This window comes from Rattus rattus, chromosome 2 (genome assembly GCF_011064425.1).
Source record: "Rattus rattus isolate New Zealand chromosome 2, Rrattus_CSIRO_v1, whole genome shotgun sequence".
NCBI classification, from domain to species: domain Eukaryota; kingdom Metazoa; phylum Chordata; class Mammalia; order Rodentia; family Muridae; genus Rattus; species Rattus rattus.
Window position 1 is genome coordinate 19,037,542 of NC_046155.1, and position 23,589 is coordinate 19,061,130.

Genomic DNA, 23,589 nt, shown 5'->3' on the forward strand with positions numbered 1-23,589 from the left:
CTAAAAACCTGAGCAAAGAGCAGACAGATGAGCCTGGAGGAGGAAAATTGAAGACTTCAACTTAGTGAAGCTGAGAAGTCGAGCTGCTTTTGAGCCAGACCTTGGGAAGGGAGAGGAATCTTCAGAAATAAATGTATAGGGGGAGGGGAAAGTTTAGCTGGTAACCAGAGATTGAAAGAGGAAAACCCAATTACAAAAGTAAGTTTCCAGATTAAGTAAATTTATGTTGGGGAACCTTTTAATGGGGTCAAAAGTGCAAAGCAAATAGTAGTAAGATGTTTCTAGAATTATTTGTCTGCATTCCTTGACCTGCAGTGGACTAGCACGTGCACTGAGTTGATTCACATAAAATTGCTACTTTCTGTGAAAAGATGAATTGATACTGGGAATTTCATGGGATTCAACATTGTATTTTATTATTTTCTGTGTTTTAGGATGTAGCTCCTATACTACGTGGTTTTCAGGGGTATTTGAGGGCCAGACACATGCTATACACATGCCATACCAGTGCTCAGGATGTAGTTGAAGATTCGTGGGTTGAAAACCAAGCTGGTCTACCTATTAAGATGCTTACGAAAAGTAAAAATGAAAACCAAAGTCAAAGGAGGGGAATACGTCAAAAAATGTAAAGATAATAAAAAACTGAGGCCATAACTATGGGATTTGCATTGTTGATCATTAATTAAATGGCAGGGGGAGACAGGACAAGAGAAGGAGAAGAGGGAGAAGGATCGAAGAATTTAATACCAATAATCTTTACACGAAACTCATATTTTAAGGTTTTATATTTTGTATTATCTACAAGAGCATCTTTTCCAACATGAATAATACTACATTAGCAAAACCATTGCAAACTCTTCCATCGAGAATTATGCCGTCATGTTATCTATGTTGCAGGAAACTTGCCAACCAGCCACTAACTTCCTAACAATGACTCTAAGTGGAAAGGAATCGCAGAGTTGAAGTGAACCCTGATTCTTGTCATCTCTAATGACAAAAATAGTTCAGAGGCTAGAAGTCCGCATACTTGGATTCGGTCGACTGTTACACAAGTGGCCTTCAACAAAGGGAAAGGGAAACCAGTGGGAAGTTTTCCTATGTGCACACAGCATCAGAAACTATTTCAGGGGTCAAAGGATCACAGAAGACGTAACTCCAAAGTTGTGTCTTACGGTTTCACTCTATGCTAAATGTCACAAAGGCCTGTTGCCCAACACAGTTGGAGTCAATGCGATTCCCTTCAAAGACGGAAGGGGCTGTTCTGCTGATACTGCATACTTTCTCTAAGGCGATTACCAGCATAATCCTAAATATGATAGGGCCGAGCTATCTTATTTTTGAGCTCATCAGATCCAGCATGCTCACATAATCCTCAACAGCTTTACTCCATGTTTATGTAAGCTGGCCGGAGCCTGAACAAGACGACCATACCTTCTTTCCCTGCAGTAACATCACTCTACGCTCTCCTCACAAAAATAGTGAGAGCGGACGTTATTTTCAAATTCTGCTTTTTACGGATTTCCTTCCTTTGAACTCTTCCTCCTTTTTCCTACAAGGGGGGATATTCCTAGCCACGCTGGCCAGTGTACAAATGTGTCCCACCCCCACCACTGCTGCTTGTGTTTCTTACTCTATTCATTTGTACTAAGGCATTTGTATGTTACAGTGTGGATTGAATTGCTAGGAAGACGTTTGGCCTTTTATTTTATTTTTTCACTTGCTTAGAGATTTTTAAATTGCTTTTAAAGCAGGATAGGTATTTATGTCTCTGGGGGAGGGGGATATTAGAAAAGAAATTGGTGAAATCTAGAAACTGCCAAGCCTAACACCAAGTGCTCTAGAGAAAGACTGATCTTCTAAAGTTTCACCTTTAATTTAGAATATATCCTGTAGGTCCACAAAAATAAAATAAAAAAAGGAAAAAGTATAGTTCTCTTCTCAAAATGTAAATATGTTAGCTCATACACTTCATTACACAAGGTGTGTGTGTGTGTGTGTGTGTGTGTGTGTGTGTATGCACGCACACACATAGGCAGATCCCTCTAAAAGATAGTTATTTTTTTAATACATAATTAGAAAGAAAGCTACATGTTTACCTGTGAGTGGCTGTTAATTGATTCAGAACTAAAGAGGATTAAGTACATAGACGTTAATATGTCCACTGTTATTAATTTCCAAACAACAATAGCAACATTATCCTGAATAAATCTGTTACTAGTACGGATAAATAGTTGTTTAAAGACTCCATTGATGTCAGAACTGAAATCCATAGGTCAGGACTTACTTCACCAATCCAGTCCTTAGGAACACAAGTTTTGAATGTGGTAAGTCATAGCACAGAAACACTGTGTATGCTGCTTTAAAATATAAGTACTCAGAGACCCTGAAGACTGTGTAAATATGAAGTTCTGAGTTTGAGATATACCGAGGTTTAGTTTAATTCGTAGGTGTTTAGAAAAACTATATTTTTTTTTAATTATTTGAACAATTGTATCTTTTTATTATAATATTTGAAACTGTTGTTTGTGGTTGTTTAATGCTAGTAAAAATGTCACTATGTCATGTTTACCTTGAAATATTTTCAGAACAAACACCCAGACCTGTACATTTGTGAAATAACATATGGTTAGAGAAACATGTCCCTACTTACTAAAGAAATTAGAAGTAAAAAAAATCCCCCAACCCATAATTCATTACTTTTAGACAAAGTCACTTAACAAAAATAGATTCCTTATACATGATACATTTCTACATAGTCTACAAACTAAATTGACTTAAAAACAGACAAAACAAGTAACTACAATAATAACTGTAACAATGTTAGCAGGTATACTTAAAGCTAAAAGAAATTACACAAGGATGTTTATATTGTTGACCTATTGTCAACATGATATGACACATGAAAATACTTCAATTTAAGGTCAGAACAGTGTTTGTAGCAATTCACCTCAGCATATGATAATATTGTGTATCCGCATCTCTTCTAGTGTAAAATTAGGCTAGGGAGACTGGTTTATTAAATACACCCCCAAATCAGAAACAATGTATTGTCCCCACACCGCTATTCCTTTATTTTGCTTCGATCCTTCCACTGCCTGCTTTTTCGTCCAAGAATGGTTTACACTGCTAAATGTCAGCAGACAGAAGAAAAAGCGCAACTCACCAGTGCCGTCAGCTTTAGTTTTGAGCTGATTCTCACACATTCTGACGGAGCAGTAAAAAGCCTGACTGAAAAAATCTCTCCCGTTTCACTTGAGGTCCGAGGACTGCCCCTATGTTATCCCACAACCAGAATCCCAACAGAAGGCATTAATGAGATTAGAAGAAAGAAGAGTTAGAGGCATCAACGGCTCGGCTCCGTTTCATTAAGTAAGGGTGAGAGAGAGGCTTCCTCACACCGGGAAGGCACAGAAGAGAAAAACCCTTTCTTCTTTTCGATATTTACTCAAGAGTACATTCGCTAAATTGTAAAATAGTAGTTTAAAACATCCTTCCACCCTCTCCATGAATCACATTGCTGTTTATTCTTTCTGTACTTTAAGACCCCTTTGTTTTCATCCTGCTGGAACGGGACCCCATAGGCACCTGACAAATATCTCAAGACAAGCTGTGACCCTGAAAGTCTAGCGCCGACTTCATTCGGCAGTGGTTTGTACTATTTTGTCCCTTTTACTGAGGCTTCACATAGAAGGATTACCTTTGCCCTGTCCCCTCGGTATTACATTATGGCTGTCTGCAGGTAATTAATGGGACACAGAGACATTTTACAGTTGAAAATGTGTGCATGTTACAGCATAGCTGCAGCACAGCCTGGTATCAGGACACGGACTTCACACTAATAAACGACTCTATTCTATCAGAGAGCTTCAGAGAGCCTCAGTACTTCGTCTTGCAAAATAAGAGCAATGAAAATACCCAGAACGTTTGGCTTCTTAGCCCTTGTTTATGGGCAAGTGGTGAGGCTCGCATGTTATCCATCCGATTTTTGGTGGGAATTTTGGCCGGCTTGATATGGTGTAGATCTTGCATAGGTAACTACCGCTGCTGGTTTGTGAGTGTTCTAGCCATGCATGTCTAAAGTCGGCATTTCTCAACACTCATTCTCATCCTCTAACTCTTAATGTGCTCTCTGTTTCTTCCTCAAAGATGCTCCCTGGGTCTTGCTGGGGAATGGGGCTTTGATAAAGATTGGGTTTGAGAGCCAAGGGAGCAGATGAAGGAGGGGATACAGGATGAGCTCATGTAAACTAAAGATATAAGAGAAAGCGTTGTGGAAAGCCTACTAGTTAGTAAACTAGTTTCAGAATACATCTTTTAAAAGTGCGTTCAAAGGGAGGTACCTTGCATGGATCACAGAACCATTCCCAGAAGACATGGGCTATTAAACAAAAATTGCAGCACAAGGCAGGAGCTATTGGCCAGGGAGGCCACCGAGGTCTCCAAAGCGGCTGCCATTGGTCATGACTACCTACTGTAATTGTAATAAGATTCTATTGTTAAAGATCTCACAAAGTTTGGATGCAGAACCCAGTCCTACTGAGTAGGAACGTTCTTCCTGGTGCTGTACCTTTCATGATGCTGGGAGATGCTATGCAAGCTGCCAAGGGAGAAAAGGTATCAATGGTCTTAGCCAGATCTGAACCCTGCATAGTGTCATGCCTACCAACCTGGAAGACAAGATACATCTACTGGTGAAACAGTGGCATTGTTATTGCAGGGAATCTGACTTCTGGTTTCATTTGAGCCTTGCTCTGCAGAGGAAGATTTCATATTGATACTGTAATCCCAGTCAAAATCCCATGGTAGAGGTCAAAGAGCCTGCAGGAGAACTTGCTACTGTTATTTTGCTAAATGGTCATTTCTTTTTCAAACAGCCTTTTAAACATTTATGTTGGCACCCACAGATCTAGTTACAAACCGGTGTTTCAAAGTCAAAGAAGCTTGTTCTTGTGGTAGGCTTTGGTCAGTGCAAAGATTCCTAACTCCAAAATGCTGGGAAGAAAAGACTGAGGCTGCATATTTCTGAAATGCTAAGAGCACCTACTCACATGTGGGGTGAGTGAGAAGGCGCCTAACATTGTCGGAAATGTGGCTGCGACTCTGTGATTAGCACTGGATATAATCTTCCTCCCTATCTTTGCTTATCTCAGGGGTAAACATTTAGGCTACTGTTTTCGTTTATGAATCCATGCATTCAACACTGGTTAATTAATTACTAAGTAATTAATGCTATTTGTGGAAGTCACTGGGAAATACATAAGATGAAGTTCATAGGGCAGTGTATTCTTAAAGACTATAGATTTAATCCATAAATCTTTCTATAGTCATTGTTAGGTTCCCATGGAAAACTAAAACTTCTACTCTTGGAAGACATGTAACCAATGCTGATGTGGCTAAGTAAGTAATAGATATGAAAAAAGTATCAGTCAAGTCGGTATTCTGTATTTTATGGGTTAATTGTGGATACAGAACAAGTTTTCTAGTCTCTCCCCTCTCTCTCTCTTTCTCTCTCTCTCTCTCTCTCTCTCTCTCTCTCTCTCTCTCTCTCTCTCCCCCCATCTCATGTATGTGTGTCCACTTTCTCGGAAAGGTTACAGGTTGACATCAAGTACCTTCCATCTTTCCCAATTTCTCTCCACCTTATCCTTTGAGACAAAGTCTGTCACTGACACTGGAATTCACTGATTTGGCTACACTAGGAGGCCAGCAACTTCAGGCACACAGCTGTTTCCTCTTATCTCTTGGTGCTGCTGTGCCTGGCTTATGTGGATGTTGGGTATACAGACTCAGGGTCTCATGCTTACAAGACAAGCATGCTATTAAACACATCATCTCCTCCTTCTTGCCACAGTAGACTATTTATGAATTATCAAATCTTAATTTGTTTACAATGAAATTTATAGGCACCAGCCAGGAGGACTGAAAGTCAGATGTTAGGAGTAAAATCGTATGCATCTCCAGAATCTTAAAAGAAACCCAACTCCTACTCTGGCCACCCAAGCAATGGATACGAGAGACCCAGAGCTGAATTGAATGCATCTCATAACACAGGAATTGTCCCCTTGAAGCAAAAAGCAGGGTGGGAGATGCGAGCTGGCATATGATGAAAGAAGCTAGCTTGAAGAATGAAGGGGACATGGGGGTTCTCTAGAATCATGGTTTTGCCACATAGCTTTTCTTACTAAAGTCTGTCTGACTCTCTGGTCTCTGTGAGATAAATTCATAAATTTGGTCTTCCCCTTGACTGGGGCTCTCCTCACACGAACGGACTGTCTTCAAATCCTTTTCCCAGAACCTAAGGCCATGCCATTCTTTCCTGAACAGCCCCAAATGCATCACACTGCTATCTTCTTCCTGCCTCTCCTCCCTCCTTGCCACCCTCTCTAAGTAAGGATAGGCCTCTGTCTGCCGTTCTCTAACTGCACAAATTTATAAGTCAATTTGATTCCCACTCCTTTTGCTTAGTGTCTCCTGACCATCTGTCCCCAGTGGGCTCCTGTGTCTCGACCACTCATTCGGTCCTGGGGTGCTTCATTAATCTTGTTTACGTGCTTGTGCTTACTTTTCGCCCTCTGTGTAAGCTCCTTAGTCATGACCCCCCTCTTCCTGTACCATGGAGCGTAGTGCCCAGCCTGTGAATGGGTGAGTCTACTAGAGTTCATTCACACATTGTAGAGTTACATACAGGTCTCACCCCTTATCGTTTTAACGTCCCCACCTGTGTTTACATGGACAGTTAATTGATGTGGTAAGTTTGCTTTCTTGCTACTGTTAAGTAGAAAGGAGGGGAGGGTTAAGAATGAAGGTAAGTCTTTACTTAAGCTCTTGCCTCTTTTTCTTTCTTATTAGATTGGTTCTAGTATATAAACAAGAGCTTGAAACAAACCTCTTCCAAATCATTGCTTTTCTTGATATTCCAACTTTCCTTTCTTTTGTCTTATATTTAATCAGAACTTTAGATTATCTAATAACTATTGGATTAGTTGTCCCATTGATCTAGGTCTTTTCTCCTCCCTTTTTTTTTTCTCACCAGGAGTGTTCTCACTGGAAAGGACAGGAAGTTGGTCCCCCCACCTCCATTTCCCAGACAGTTCTTCCCACCGAGATGGGCCACCTCTGGTCCAAAAGGAGAATAATCTAGAGAATTCCACAAAAACATTTCTAAGAGTCGAGGATGGGACAGGAGAACGAATCTTCCTACAGTGAAAGAAAGAGCTTCATTTGACAGAAACAGTTCCAGTTTAGAACATAGTTCACAAAGTAAGGCCCCTAGGCCATAGGTGGCTGCAACAGCAGCCATGGCAGCAGTGGCTGCTGCAGGTTTACTGGGAAGCCATTAGAAATGCAGATTGGTGGGCTCTGAGGAATCGGACGCTCTGGGGGTGGGGCTCAGCCGTCTGTGTTTTCATAAGCTCTCCAGATGGTTGGATGCACGCGTATGTTTCAGAGTTAGTGGTGTACAGCGCTGGGTTCCAGTCAGAACGAGCTACATTTAATTCACAGCTCTGTCACCCACTAGCTGTGGGGACTGGATAAGTTCTCTAATCTTCAGATGTTTTCGTGTCACCATCTGTAAAATGGAGATGTCTGGATATTCTTGTCTCCGGAATGCACGGGCTGAAATTCTGTCTTTTCAGCTGATGGCTCTGATGCTGGTTCTCCTGTGAGGTCATTAGGTAATAAAGGCGTATAGTGATTTTCCTTGCTATTTCTACTATAGGAGGACACAGCAAGAAGGCATCCTCTGTGAACCGGAGAGTGGGCTCCGGACATTGAATCTGCTGGCACTGTGGATTTTCCAGCTTCTAGAACCATAAGAAGTAAATCGTTGTGTTTTATAAGCCGCCCAGTCTGTACTTTATCAAAGCGGCTCAAATTGACTAATTGTAAGAACGCCCACCTTTCTGACCGAGGTGCTGGAGGATTGAAGTACGTTAACTCTTTAATTTAGAGCCATCCTGATCATATTATAAGCCAGCCAGTAACTTTATGCCGTCTACTAAACTGTTACTTCACCGGAGAACAGAAAGTGTTCCATACGTTTAAAATATCTGCTATTTTCCTCTACACATTTCCTAAAACCTGGCTGCACATTAAAAATGGTTGGGGAACTTGAAAGAAAGATCTAACTCCTGAAAGCCTTATGCCAGACTAATTCAGTAAGAATTTTGGGGAGGTGACAATAGTATTTTTATTTTATAGGATATACTAAGATGATCTTCATGTCAGGATAGCACACTGTTGTAATCATTACAATAATCAATATTGCAATGAGAAAGATTTGCAAGACTACATTAGGATTAGAATTACTCATCAGTGGCATGAGATGCTGGGTTGATGAGCATCCCAAGTTCTCTTAGATTCCAAGGCAAAAAGTGCAGAGAAATGGTAAAAGTCTAGGGGAGATGACATCTCCCATGACTGTCACGTTGGCCTGGACAAGTCTTTGTCTTTTGAGGAGTGATTCTGTAGATTTTAAATACCCTAAGCTACCATGTAGGCACCCTTGCCCCTAGTTATGAAACCCAAAAGATTTTTAACCATTATTTTCAATTGATAATCTGTTCTAGCATTTCAGTGTCTGGGTTCACATCAGAACTTAACAATATGATTTAGAGTGAGTTAACTAATCCTCTCCTCTGTGTGCTAGTTTCCTCTTTCATGGAGGTGCTTCCAGTTGTAAAGTTAAATTTTACTGTTTGAGAAATAAAAATGCATATAAAATCCTGTATACATTGGAAATACTCATCACCACCATTACTATGTATGTATTTACTGACAGTCTTTCCCTAAGGCAGTAGAAAAATTGTTCATTTCCAAGTCTGAATGTAGATATTCTTGGAGAAGGGAATCAGAATAATTAAATGCTCATAAAACTTTCCCACTGTCTACACAGAGGTAAAGGGTAATCTATTTACGGTTTTACAAATGGATCATTTGTGCCAGGGCGCACTCAAATTGGATAATCCACTAAGGAATGTTAGCAGTTTAATTTTGGTGGAGCGTAGTGGACTATTGTATTAATCTAAGGCTGTTATTCTGGCCTCAGAATTTTCAGATATTTTAACTTTGAACCAGACCCATATTGTAAAACTGAACCTTTTCACATCGCCAAGAACTTTCTCGAATCTTCTTATTTATTATTTTATCTAAGAGAAATTTATATGAGTAGCAGAATAGGTAACAAAGGACCTAGAAAAATTTTAAAATAGGAATAAGTAACAGCCAACCCTTTGCTTATATATTATGGTTTCCAATTCTGTTCTTAGGGGTTTTCTGGGTGTGTGAAGGTGGGCGTCTCATCTTCACTTGACTCTTGTGCTTTGTCTGTGGTTCCATTTTTTCCTGTTTGTTTTGTGTTATTCTGGCTTGTTTGCTTTCAGTTTTTATATTATTATTATTATTATTATTATTATTATTATTATTATTATTTTAGGTGCCTGTTTGCATTCTAAAGAGAGAGATAGAAGGAAGGGATGTGGATTTGGGTCAGTGGATCATTGGGATGGATATAGGAGAAGCGGGGGAAAGGGAAACTATAATCACAATATATTCTATGAAAAAATCTATTTCCAATGGAAAGAACCCAATTCTGGAGTAAAAATAATTTTAGAGCAGTCATTAATGATGGAAACAAGTTTTCAGACAAAAATCAAACCAAACCAAAACCAACCAACCAACCAACCAACCAATGAACCAACAATAACAAAAAAAAGAGGAAGTCATAACTAAACTTTAGTCAGAAAATTTAAGCCCTGGTTGTTCATTTACTAACACATTCCTTGACTTTCTTTGAACACCCCTGGCTTTAAACCTTTAGTGAACTCATAAGTGGGACACCATAGAATCATATAATATTAGATTGCCCTTATTTTGGGAGTTATATAGGATCTATAAGGCTGATATTTGAGAACAATTACTGTTGTTACATAAAAGTTCAACTTTTAAATATTAACTGCAACCTTCCCAATGCAGGAGCAATCGAGACTTTGTAGGAATGATATCTGGAACCTTAGGAAAGAAGGTTAAACTTTGTTACGAGTTCATTTTTCAGATGTTTGCTTGTTGACTGCATATCCTATGACTGAGTTAAGTGCCTTGTTTCCAGTTCATCAGCTCAGTGTGCCGGAAGAGTTACAGACTTCCCCAGTTCTTGTTCGACATCGACCTGGGAGTATTCCTTGACTAAGTCGTTCAGCTCTTGGCAGAACAATCAGATTCCCTATTGTACCCCGAAGCTGGTCAATCACAGCTGCACTCTTACACCACCTGCCTGCAGCCTTTGTGTCTGTAACACATCCACAAACGCTCTGGAATAAACACAAGCTTTCTACGTTGCTCTGTTGATCTCAGCAGTGCAGTGAAACAGGTAAGAAATGCTGTATGTACGGGGTAAGTTTATCACTCAGTTCTGTCAAGGAAGATTATCACAAATGAAACTACTTCATTTCCAGAATCTATGTCTTAGAGCCTTGTTGTTGGGTGTGTATAGGGTACATATGCCTACACATTTGGTTGTATATACAGACATTTAAGTATGTGTACATGAACACTCTGGAGTATAAGCACAGATATGATTTTTTTCTTTCTGTTTGTTCTTGAATGTGAGATATTTCACTCCTAATTCTCTGGAAGTTTCTCAGTGTTCTAGGGGATCCAGAATGCCATCAAGGGGGAAAGACTTGTGTCTGCAGTCACTACCCCTCAGTATATAGTTTAAGTGGAGACTAGAGCACTAGGCATCATATTATAACCTTTGTGATGAGTTTCAATTCCTCCCTAATGATACACAATCTACATGTACCCCGTCTGCAGGTCGGTCTCCTGCATGGAGGAGGCATCATTTTCAAAAATATGCACAGGCATCAGAAATATATGCATCATTCCCAAGACTTGGGAAGCTGACTTGAGGTGAGCACCTTTGGAAGCTTGCATTCACAGAGACAATTGTCTGGTGTTGGGGCAGTAAGAGTGAGCTTGTGCATTATTCGATATGTAGCACGATGGACTTTGTCTAATGCAAGTGAATAACAACCAGCGGTTGCTCTATGGAATTAACTATAATATACACTTTAGTATCAACTTTGCTAGCTCAAAATTCTCTAGCAAAAGCATTCCTAACTCAAAGTTTCATCTTCCATTGTATCTGGTCATGAAAAAAAGAAAACCAAAAACAAAACCACCAAACCAATAGCTTCTTTTTTTATAAACATTGGTGTTTTTTATATTAGCATTTTTGACAGTAGCTAGCTAGAGTCATTTATTGCTATTGCTTAAATACTGTTCTGTATTCCCCCTTCTGTACTAAGGTACCAATGACATATCTTCAATTCCTGAAATCTAGGCAATCCTGTCAGTAAGAATTCAGGGGGAGTCATTAGTGCTAAGCTACCTCAGTTTTGTTCTAAACAAGCCAAGGATTTGAGTTTCTCATCTCATACGTTCTAGGGAACATACTCACCAAGAGACAGCTTAACGACCAGACACAGTGAATTTACTTAAAAATGTAGAGGCATCCAGAAATAACAGCATTTTCTCTGTGGGCAGCCCACGTTTACATTAGCAGAAAGAAAATTGTCCCTGAAGCATTTTATAAAGTAGAACTGTGCACGGTCCTTGTCCCTCATCCATCCTGGGACACCTTATAGGAGCTTGCTAAAATTGTGAATATTTTACTGAATAGGGTGACAAACAAATCAAGAATATAAAAACCACATGTTGTCAAACTAAACGTAGGATGATTTTTTTTTCAAACTCAAAGCTGTTCAGTCTGACCTAAAGTAGGAGAAAAATCTAGAGACGCAATCAAAGGCAGATATATTAAGCCATTCTACTTTCATTTCCAGAATCCTCAAGGATCCAGAAAATGAAGGAACAATTGTGTCTCCTTAAATCTATTACCATCTCATTCTTTTCTTTCAGCTGCTCAACAGACATTTACAAAGGTGGGTGATTTTAGGGACACTTCAAGAAAGATATGCTTCTGTCTTAAGTATTCATTGCTTATTTTCTCTATTTTAAGAATCTTGAGTAATGTCTCTAAGTTCTATAATTTTAAAGCAAGATGGTCCTCACACACTAAAGACAGCCTGCAGGTTGCACAATCTCCTCCCCCTTTAATATAAAAAGCAAATACTGAATTATCTTTTCCCCTAGGGATAATTTAGGGACTGCCATGGTAGATGAGCTGGAGGCACCACAGAAAGTAGTGGTTGGGGTTTAAATTTCTCCATATATGGAAGACCTGCTCTCTGAGTTTTGGTCCTAAAGTCTGTTTAGGATCCTTTTCACCCTGATGAAGTTGGATTACCTGTCACAAATCTGAACTCCAAATGCGAACTGTTACTTGTGTTCACACTTTCAACATGCACATTCCATAGGTTCGGCCTTTTCTGTCCCTCCTTCCCCATCCCCACCCTTCCCTGGTCTGCTGGCTTTTCTTTTTTCTCTTCTCAGCACAGAGGACTGGACCCAGAATGACTAATATTCACCCATATTCCTCCTCCTCCTCCTCCTCCTCCTCCTCCTCCTCCTCTTCCTCCTCTTCTTCAAGGTATGGTTTACTCTATGGTCCAGGTTGGTCTGGAACTCACTGTGCAGTGCAGTGTGGCCTTGAACTCATGATTATCTTGCTTCAGCATCTAAAGTGTTGGGATTATGAGTGTGTATATTTCTGGTAGCATTTTCTTCATCTATATTTTTACTTATTATCAGCAATATCTTTGCAGTGCTTCTTGCTGAACGTTATTTCATATCTGACGTCTGAAAAAGGAGCAAAGAAATGTATGTCCACGATGCTCTCCCCTCCTTAGCTCTGGAGGATAGCAGGGCTTTACACAATGCTTGAAGCCTCACTTCATTTTGCCACAATGAAAAGAAATGTCTTGCATGTGGACTGAATTTAGCAAGTGGGGTAGTGTCTCTGTGTATGCTACACTCACTGTTTGTTTCTCATCCACGATGCTTACTAGGTGTTCGGGCTGCTGTCCTTAGCACTATTAAGTGGGGACGTTATTTTCAAACTGCTAGAAAAGCATTATTAAAATATAGCTGAATTGGGGGGTCAGCAGAGCCTGGGGTGTTTCCAGTGATGTATGTCATATCAACCACTCAGAAGATTTCTCCTCTTACCCTATTCAGACAATTTTTTTTCTTGTTTGCTGAGATAAAAATCGTTGAGTAGAAACAATTGGTATTTAACATTCCACATTTACTAATGGATAATGATGTTATGATCTGGAAGAATAATGAATTATTGTCTAACGGCTGAAAATTAAGAACTATACCCTAACAACTAAAGACTTGGGCATACATGCTGCAGGGGCATTTCAGTAAATAAAGGTCAGTATATATCTTCTATTCAGTGATGGAAACACTGATGGAAAAAACAATCCAATTTGCCTGTGACCTTGCAACTAATGGGTCCAAGAATAGTTAGCACTAGGAATCTGAAAATTATCTTTTGGTTGCTGAAGGCAGTTGGCGGGGTGATGTGTCGACCAAGCACTTGCTTTAGGTAAGTTTGACAAAAGTGCTTATTCTGATTTTTTTTCTTGGGGAGAGTCTAAATGGCTGTGCTGAGAAGTTGATATTCCTTCGGGTATGAAAAGGGCAAGATCATTAGGATATTTTAAGCCGGCAAAATATTCAAACAATATTTACTCAAAAATGAACCCACTTGAGGTTGAAGACAGATTACGATGCACACTACACGTGCCCTTTCTGACTTATTTGAGGTTTCAGGTCATCAGTTTGAAAAATAGCCACTGAACCTTCTTAAATAATCTTATATTATGAAGAACAACATGTAACACAACAATACTATGGCTGTTATTGCTAAACGAACGCCACCCTGCTTGGCTCCATTCACATACAAGTGGGCAAACTCTCATGTATAATGACTAGGAAAACGTTATTCAACTGTTAAAAAGTTTATTGCAATATATATTGTTATACACATCGCAAAACTTTATAGTTCCTCTCTCAGTCTCTCTACCATTTACCAGTGGATTGCCATCTCTTCATATTCACTAGAAAATAACAACTTTTCAGGATGAAAATCGGATGTTCCCAGTGGTTAGCATATGTGAAGCCCAATGTTCCCCCTTCCAGCACTCACGAGTACATCCTCAGCCATGTTGTCAAAGGAAGCCAGATGTAGCACCTGGTTATCACTATTCCAAATATTTTTATTCCAAGCAGCATCAAGTACCTACTGGGTTGGTTCTTGTTCTTGGGCAACCATGAAGCACAGTAGAATTGTGTCTTGGATCTTCCAAGAGCCCAGGGAAGCTTTGTGATAGCAAAGAGGCTGACCTGGAAGAAAATGACTGAAGACCAGACCTTTGGAATCACTGGTTTGCAGTGTGGACCTTGGACATGCACTGGTCGGCATGTCTTTATCAAGATCAACTTCTTTGTGTCTTTCTCCTTTAATCAACTATTCATAGGTACACTAATAAAGAATTCATTCATTCATACACCATTTTTGAAAGTCATTGAATATTTGTAGGTCAAGTCCAAAAATTCAAAATAGTTTTTCTAAAACTTTTTTTTTTCATTGTATGGTTTTCTTCTGAGGAAGAAACTCAAATTCTGAGCAAAAAAAGACCTTGGTTAAAGAGTTCTTAAGCTTTCCAGGGAAATGATAGCAATAGATTGCTTCCTAGGATGGAGACGTTTCTGTAATGACAGTGAGGAGGGGCCCTTTGATGGGAAACTGGATGCCTCACCACAAAAAGGCAGGACCTTCTTTTAATATGATGAAGAAATTAAATATTTGTTCACACATTTTAGAACTTAGATGGGCATAAAATATATTTGATATTTTAAAATATATAGCTGCATACTGATTATCTCTGAGGAAATGACTAGGGTAATGAAAGGACTAGTTACTTGAGAAGCTTCTATTCCATTAAATACTGCCTATATGCAATCAGATGTCTTATACAAAAATTAAAATCAAACTTTAAATAAATAAAACATTGTTAAATGGATATTCTTAGTGTCTATGCCACATTACACTATCTGACGAGTTTAAATTCATTCCATTTTTAAAAAATGTTTATTTAGTGGTTTCTAAGATTTTTTTCCTCTAATAATTGCACATATCCATTTGCTTCTATTTTTCCAAGAAGAAGAGTCTAGGAAAGACTACAGTCCTGTTCAGTAGTCTTTGAAACACTGAACAATATGTGAACATTTCCATCACAATATCCCCACCCAGTCACTGAGCACTGTCAGTTTCCAAAAGCAGCCACTGCTGAAGCTGTCATTGAACAGCTGCTTCAGGAAACCGTAACAATGTAACTGTGACTCAGTTTACCAAAGAGTGATTTCTACCAGAATCTACAATGAAGTTTAGTTCTCATATGTTTTGCAGCTACATAATGTCAATTACCAAATCATCAGTTCAACAAAATTAAAACATTATTAAGGTGAGCATGTTGTATGGGAATATATATATATATATATATATATATATATATATATATATATATGTATTTGAAAGAAAGCAAGGAAGGGTACGTAGGAGGTGGATGGATGGAGGAGAGAAATGATTTAATTTAATCTTGAAAAAAGTAAAAGACATAGACAAATAGAAAAAAACATAAGAAGCATGACTTTAAAGAGAGATTTACTCAATGCATCGAGGCCATGTGACTTCCCCCTTCCCCCTTCGCATGTCTATTGGTGTAGTCCTTGTTTAGCTCATGTTTAGGTAGTCATGTGGCTATGACTCTAGGAATGTAACTTCTCACACTCATAGGAAACAATCTCATAGCAAACTCTCTGTTCCTCTGGTTCTTCCACTCTTCTATCCCATTCTGAAATTGATCATTTAAAAAAGGCATTGCAATCTGTAAGAGATTGGATTAAAGACTAGCCAGACATGCATTCATGCATAATCCCTGTTTTTTGGTGGAACTGCGGCAAAAATTGAGTTTGAGTTCAATCCATGGTGTTAAAGCTCAATCTCACAGAATTCTCCAGTCAAGTCAAGTATACAATGAGAAGAGCCAGCCTCTTCTGAGAGTGAATTGGAAGTCAGAGATGTGACGCATACAAAGATCTGAATGAGAAGACAAGATGGGAAGGTTCTGTGGAGGAGGAGGAAGAACATATTTGGGGCTCTTCTGAGTGCCACAACTGGACCCTTGTCTTATGAACCACTGATAAACCTGTCATCTGAAGAGATGACCAAATTGCCAAGAGATGGTAACATAAGAAGTTAGACATTTGTTAAAGAACATTTTCAACTTCAGAGTTGTCTAGCTCTAGGGATTGCTGAGGGCTTTTGGTTGTTTAATAATACTAATAATTTCTAGTCTTGGAGATTGTCTAGGACAGTGAAAGCAAAGAGATGTTATGGTACACCCATGATGTCAGATAATCCTTGGGCTTGTTTTCACTTCTTTGTGTGTGTCAATTGTACTTGGTCGAAACAGTCCATAGTTTTGACCACATGCCCATCAGTGAGGCAGGTAAGCATAGAGAGAGTTCAGCAACCTGGAACTTCTTTTGAGGTGGGATATAATTCTTTGCCCAGGCTTGAGGCCACAAGACTTCTCGCTTCCCCCTTAGCATGTCTGTTGGTGTATTCCTTATTCAGCTCATGTTTAGGTAGTCATGTTGATATGATTCTATGCATGTAACTTCTGACATTCATAGGAAACAATCTCATAGTGAAGTATGTTCCTCTGGTTCCTACACTCCCAAAAATGCACCCAGTAACCTAGAAGCCTCACCTTTATCAGGCTGTTTGTAGACCTCAAACACTTCAGTCAAAGGAGTAAGATGCTCCCCACTTAGCAGTCGCCTAGCAACTCCTCTTTTGTGGTTACTTTTCATTCAGACAAGTCATGTATCCTGTCTAGACCTCAGTATCTGAGGTCTAGAGGCATGGGATCTCATCCAGCCTGAACCAGTTTTGGGTATAGCTACAAGAAGAAAAATTCTGTCCTCTAAGATAACTTCCAAAAATCCCCTATTTACCATTGAATTCCTATTCATGGACGGGCCTTACATAGGAGAGGAGGGCTGACAAGAGAGCAAGAGCTTTCGTCACACAGTGCCTCAGTGAACTTCCTGGGATGACAAACGTGTTCTGCTTCTGTAATATCCAGTATGGTAGCCACTGGTGACAGGACTAGGGACTACTTGGAATTTGGCTAGTGCAAATGAAGAGTGATGAATTACATTCAGAAATTTCATTCTTATCGTGTATTTAGGAAACCAAATTCATTGAATGTGACTAGTGACCATCTCATGAAACTCTTTCAAATAGGCTGGGGAAGGAGTAGTTTGATTGGGCATTTTTGACTCACACTTGCAGTAGGTTTCCATGTTAACACTGAGGCAGAGGGGTGAGTCAACAGCTCTATTTTCTAGAGGTAGACTCTCAGAAGGAAGTGATAGATCGACTGGACCAGTATGTGTTCTAAACTGGGATTAAGGTAATCAAAACAGCCCCCAGCCATTTGCTTGATAAACACTCATGCTTTACAAGACCAGCAGTAGAATCAGGAAGTCTGGCAAGGCGGACACAACAGACAACAATCATATTTTGTAATTAATAGTTGCATAACCCATTCTCTTCTTCGGGGCCGCAGAACAGCCAGCCTACTAGTTTATTAGTGGTCCCGAGTCATCTGGCTGTGCTTATGATGACCTTTTCTTCCTTGATAATTCTCTTTCTTAAAAAAGTACTCTCTGGAGTTGACAAATGTCCTTCCCTTTGTCCTGGGCCCTTTCTCCCTCCACTGTTCTTGGGCAATTACTATGATTCCCTGCACTTCCACAGTACAGGTGCTTTCCATAATGACACAGAGAAAGAGAAAATGACTGGGTTTCCAGGGATGAGATAGAAAGCCCTCAGTGCCACAGCTCTTACTCCTTAAATAAGACTGAATCAGAAGAAAAACGACCTGTAATTTTTTTTTCAGTTCAGTTAAGCAGCTCGAACCCTTATTTTCCTCAGACATGAACCATATTTGATCATGAAACCGAACTGCAGCCGTGGATTTGGGATTTGGTTTATGATGCCATTCTCTTATATATTTGGTTGTGAGCCTAGCCTTTAATGGCTGAGCCATCTCTCCAGCCCTATGATGCCATTCTCATCTGGTAAAACACTGACTTTGTGGCTTCAGGGTCTCAGGGCATCCTATCGTTTTAGCATCTATTCTTTAATTCAGGATTCCCTCAGACAGTATATATGACTCCCCAACCACTCCGGCTCCTGACACTCACTGCCTCCTTGCCCCTTTAATCGTTCCTTAGAGAGGCCTTAGTTAATATTTAGTTGTAAAGCGTATTCTACAGAGAAACCATATTCTGTTTTTCAAGTAGAATCAATATGATGTATGGTGACCTGAGGGTGTCACAGAACTGGGTGAAATGGTGACATTATTGTGTCTTTGGCAAAGGGAAAGTGATACGAAGCCGTTGCTTTCAGTATGCCCACCCGGATCTTCCTGAATGGTGCGCTTGCTCTACCTCATCGATCTAATGCTTTAATTGGCAGACAGTAACGTCTGATGGGAAAATAATGGTCTCTTAAATACCTGCGAATGAAAAGCAAATTAAGTTAGCGCAGTGTAAAAGGCAAGTAATTACATGATGTCAATCCTATTATTTAACCAGAATACAAAGACAGGGCATTTTTAGGAGAGAGAACAGTAAGACAGCCTCCTCAGGTGACTTAGAAGCAGAAAGCTCCAGGAAAGGCAAAGACCAGCTCAGACTGAATCCATTCTTCATCTACGGCCTGTAGTTGTTTGCACTAGCCTGCTATAAGGTGGCCACCATTGTGAGCCCAAGTTTTCTTCTTTTCTTTTATGACCACATTTGAGAGCAGGAAGATAACCTGACTTAATATAGAATAGACCTAGAGAGTCACAGGGGGTGTTTGTTGCTAGGACAGTCCTGGGGTGGGGGAGATGAAGGGGTCTCCATCTTTGACCATGTCCAAGGATAGCTTTGTGGCTTCAGGAGGTTTTTGACCTTATGGCCTAGGTTTTATCAGCCACCATGGAGGGACATCCTTGGGGACCTGGTATATAGAATAACCACTGGGCAATATCAGGGAAGCTCCATAGAGTCAAGAGGGTAGAATATTTTAAGATGGAGAAAGATGAAGGCCACATTATAGGATGACTAGCAATTGAGAGATCACTGAGCTAACGCACCTCACTCACCTAATCCTCCTTCCTCGCTTCCCTCCATCCTTCTGTCTTTGCTCTTCTCCCTTTTCCTCTATTCTTTCCTATTTCTTCGTCTTTTAACTTCCTTTATTTTCCTTCCACTTTCTTTGATTCTTCTCTTCTTTCTCCTCCCTTCCTTCATGTTTCTTTCTTCCCTTTTCACTGCCCTGTCTCTCATCTTTTTCATATTATATGGGATACCAAATATATGTACATGCATATGTATATGTATATATATATATGTATATATATATACATATATATATGTGTGGGGGGGGTTATTACCAAAACCATTAACAGAATGCAGATATATAAAGAAAACTTCAAGTTATTTTATTTCCTAAAGAATTTAAGTTAAGAGTTTAGACATACTTTTATGAATTTTTTATGTACATTTCCAATCCCACGACTCCCTGTCTTTCCGTTTATTCATCTGTGATAGTTGTATTCAGCACACTGTATCAACATATACTATATGTAGATTAAGTAGAATGATTTTCATGATATTTTATACCCAGACAGACTCATTTAAACTATTCCTTAAGGAACAGGTAAATAAGCTCCTATTTTGAGCTCCCTAGAGGTTTGATGGAGTTAATCACCAGGGGAGTGGGAGCATGCCGAGTGTGTGGTGACAGCTCAGATGGGAAAGGGTGCACAGTGTTCGTAAGTGCACAGCTGGCGCTGATGGTGCACAAGGCTCCCACATGCAAGAGGTACATGGATAAATCAGGACCCAGGCACACGAGCCTTCCTTATCCCAGCCTGTTGGTCATTATGCTGAGTGTGTTTTTCCCTTTAAAACACATCCCGAAGCCTCAGCTGTTCAGATGTTTGTAGTATGGGGCATTACAGATCTCTCAGATGCATCCTGCCTGCTGTTTCCAGCACTGTGATTTTTCTAACGGATCCTCTTTGGAGATCTTTATAAAATAAATTAAATAACTTTTATTTTTCTCAGATACAGTCTTCTGAGCATGTGCTAGTTTTCATAAATCCTTAGCTCACTTTTGAGTCCCACAGCATTGATGTGAAATGAAAAGACCCAGGTATTATGAGGTGTGAACAGATGTTGGTATTTATGTAAAAGTGAATCCAGAGGGCTACAATCTTCCTGAGCTCTGGTCTTCTATTTATGTCTTCAATATACTACTTTATGACTGGATCAGTGTATTTTCCTGAAGGAACAGCGTTGTTTGTGCTAGCTTTTCTTTTCGAATTACTCTAATTCATTCTTCCTGTAGAGACGTCTCAGATACAAGGTAACCAAGACTGTGTAATGGTGTGTAAAATGGGCTAAACACATACAAGGAGACAGAAGCATTCATTTTGCATGGTTCTACAGGGATTACATTTATTCTAAAATTGGCTGCTTGCTTTGACTATTTGTAGCTAGTTCTTCTTTCTCTCCTTTGATCATGATTATGGCATCTATCACACAGTCAGTAAATATTAATCCAATTAAACAAATATTTGGTGCACAGTTTTGCAACTACACCACCAGAGAGTTGAGTAATGAGTGGACAAACAGCCACAGCCAAAGACACCAGAGGTACAAAGCCGCTCTGACTCATTAGCTCAAGCAAGAGTCTAGAGGAACTAGGACGATTTTGGATTTGAAAGTTCTCCTTGGGCCTGTCCCTGATAGCACTCCTTGGTTTCTGGTCCCTTTCCATTCCTTGAGTTGGGTTTTGGACTCACAGCGGTTCCTCATCTTCCATCGTTTCAACATGTTACTGACCTAGCCAACCTGGTCTGCCTCTTCAGACTCTGTTCAAGCACATGCACTTCCATGTTTGAGAGGCACTATGGTCTGTAAGCACTTTAGTCATCTATCTCCAGAAACTGGTCTAGGCAGCCAATGAGCAGTGAAAGAGGAGACTATTCTCTTAAGCTACTGGAGATTTCTTCCTCCCCAGTCTTACAGTAGTATCACAGGGATATTCCAAAGAGGTTGTTGGCCAGCATTTCTAAGACTCTCACAGGGAGAAGGTGGTTCTCCAAACATAATGCATGTTCAGACCTCGTTTACAGAGAAAGATTTTGGTTCACCAGGTACATATAGGGTCTGAGAGTCGACACTTTGTCTGTGTATTTCTGCTCCAAGTACCACATTATGGTGGCCGGGAACTGAGGCCTAGGCTTGTCTTTCTTGAAATTTTTCAAGACATGTGAATGTTGAGAAGAGAAAACAAAGGACTCCAAGGAAAGTAAATATGGATGACAATGTTCTTTCTGGGTTATCAAAATATGGGTTACTGTAGATAGTAAGTCACTTTCTATTTCTCAAAGACCAAAGTTAAGTAACAGTATACCACCAAAATGAATAATCAACTACCACTGCCCGCTCTGTCCCCGTTTCTCTCTGTGTCTCTCTGTCTCTCTGTCTCACTGTCTCTCTGTCTCTGTCTCTCTTTGTCTTTCTCTCTCTCTCTCTCTCTCTCACACACACACACACACACACACACACGTGTAACATTCTAAGCACTGGAAATTATTTTAAAAATTGGTTAAAAATGGGAAAATAAACTCAAGAAAATAAAATATTACTGTTTTGCTAAAAGAACATGATAGAATGACTTCCACTGATATTCTGCTGTACCCGTAGATCAGTGTCTTTCTCAGCCAGCATCAGAGGAGCTTCCTCCTGCAGTAGATGGAAACAGACACAGAGACTTGTGACTGGAAAGTGTGCAAGAGAGTGAGACCTTGTTTGGAACACTAGTTATAAATGGGATGTCTTCACTGAACCTCTCCTCTCAGGGCTCAGAGATTTCTGTGAAAGAGCAGGTGAGGTAATTGTTAGAGCCAGAGATGATGGATGATTCCAAGGAAACAGGGTCTTTCAGAAACAACAGGACTGATGCACAATGTACTCACAAAGACTACAGAAGCACACATGGGTTCAAGCCACTGTTGAGGTGCCACTGTTGAAACAGGGGAGTGGACAAGAAAGTATGTGCAATTGATGTCTACTGGCAAAAGAAAAATTAATTTTTGAAGGTGTATTCCTGGTATATTAATCAAACCTAATGGTAGGCCCAATGTCTAGGAGCAGATGGCCAACACAAAATAAACTCAATAATATGTTTGTAGACTTTGTGTCTCACATTTTATTTGGGTGTTGTTTTTTTAATCTCTTTGGTCTTTTGTTTATATATTGCAATTTTCATATTTTTTTGTGTGTGTTTCTTTTTTCGTTTTTGTTTATTTTATAAATAGAGAGAATGAGAGTAGAATCGTGTTGAAGGAAAAGCAGGGATCTGGGTGGAGGTGGGGTTAAGGGAAGCATGATCAGGATATAGTGTATAATTTCTTTTTTATTTAAAAATATAAAAATGGCAAAAAAACAAGAACTCAGGCCACTTCCAGCTGTGCTTTCATGAATGAAATGTGTACTTAATATGCCTACTGGAATCCTCTTTATGTATACAATTCAACATGGGCACATTTGGCTTGTAGCTGTCAGGAAATTCATGTAAATTTCACTTTGAATAAAACATGCTTTATATAAAAGTAATGTCATGTTTCATGAAGAGTTGATTATTTTCTCAATAATTCCCCCATTAAGGCAGTAAAATGAATAATTAGTTTAGTCACTGGAACTTCATGGTTTATGGTCATTCATATCAGCTGTCTATAGCAGCAGAAGAGTCTTTCTTTGTTTTATTCATACTATCTGGCATAAATCTGCAGCTTTTATTTATTTGTAATGAGTCCATAACACCTGTATTCTAAAGTATCTTTTAAAGGTTAGGGATTTCATGTTAGGGAATAATCAGTGATAACCATGACCATGATGCTCTGCATGCTAAAGAGAAGTCAACTCTGTGAGGGACACTAGCCTATTGTATGGATTACTATGGCTCCTGTTCAAGAGTAGAACTTTTATTTTTTTAGAACATTAATATTTGCTTTTACTCTGGGTCTCTGGCTCTTGGTCACCCAAGAAGTGTCAGGTATGGGTGCCATCTCATGGAATGGGCCTTTTGTCCAATTAGATGCTGGTTGGTTACTCCCACAACCTTTGTGCCACTATTGCTCTCATGTATTTTGCAAGCAGGACAGCATTGTAGAACTAAGACTTTGTGGTTGGGTTGGTGTTTTGGTTTCTTTTTTAGTAGCCCGCAGTGTACCTTCCCACACCCAGACATTAGAATATAGGGACATAGACTCTAGGCAGGTGCCAGCTCCACCTTTCTATGTTTAATGAGTTATGTGGTTATCTTTACCAATGGGGCTTTATTGTTAGTTTGTGGACAGCAACCCATTGTCTTGGCAACAGTCCGGATAGTTTCAGGATTTCCATGGGACTGTTTAACTAACAACTCAATTGCATGTAAACTAGTCCAGGTACTGAAAGCATTGTTTGGTGACAAGAGAT

At 39.7% G+C, this 23,589-nt stretch overlaps 1 protein-coding gene across 2 annotated transcripts in view; it reads right to left on the reverse strand.

Moving 5' to 3' along the window:
- Positions 1 to 23,589, reverse strand: part of Rorb (RAR related orphan receptor B) — a 171,573-nt gene that overhangs the window by 59,692 nt on the left and 88,292 nt on the right. The window contains exon 1 of one of the 2 annotated variants that reach the window (XM_032891700.1): positions 3,164 to 3,946. The exons of the other annotated variant lie outside the window; for it this stretch is intronic. Coding sequence (XP_032747591.1) covers positions 3,164 to 3,203 — 40 coding nt within the window. The 5' untranslated portion in view covers positions 3,204 to 3,946. Of the gene's footprint in view, positions 1 to 3,163; positions 3,947 to 23,589 lie in introns of those variants that run through there. 2 annotated transcript variants of the gene reach the window in all.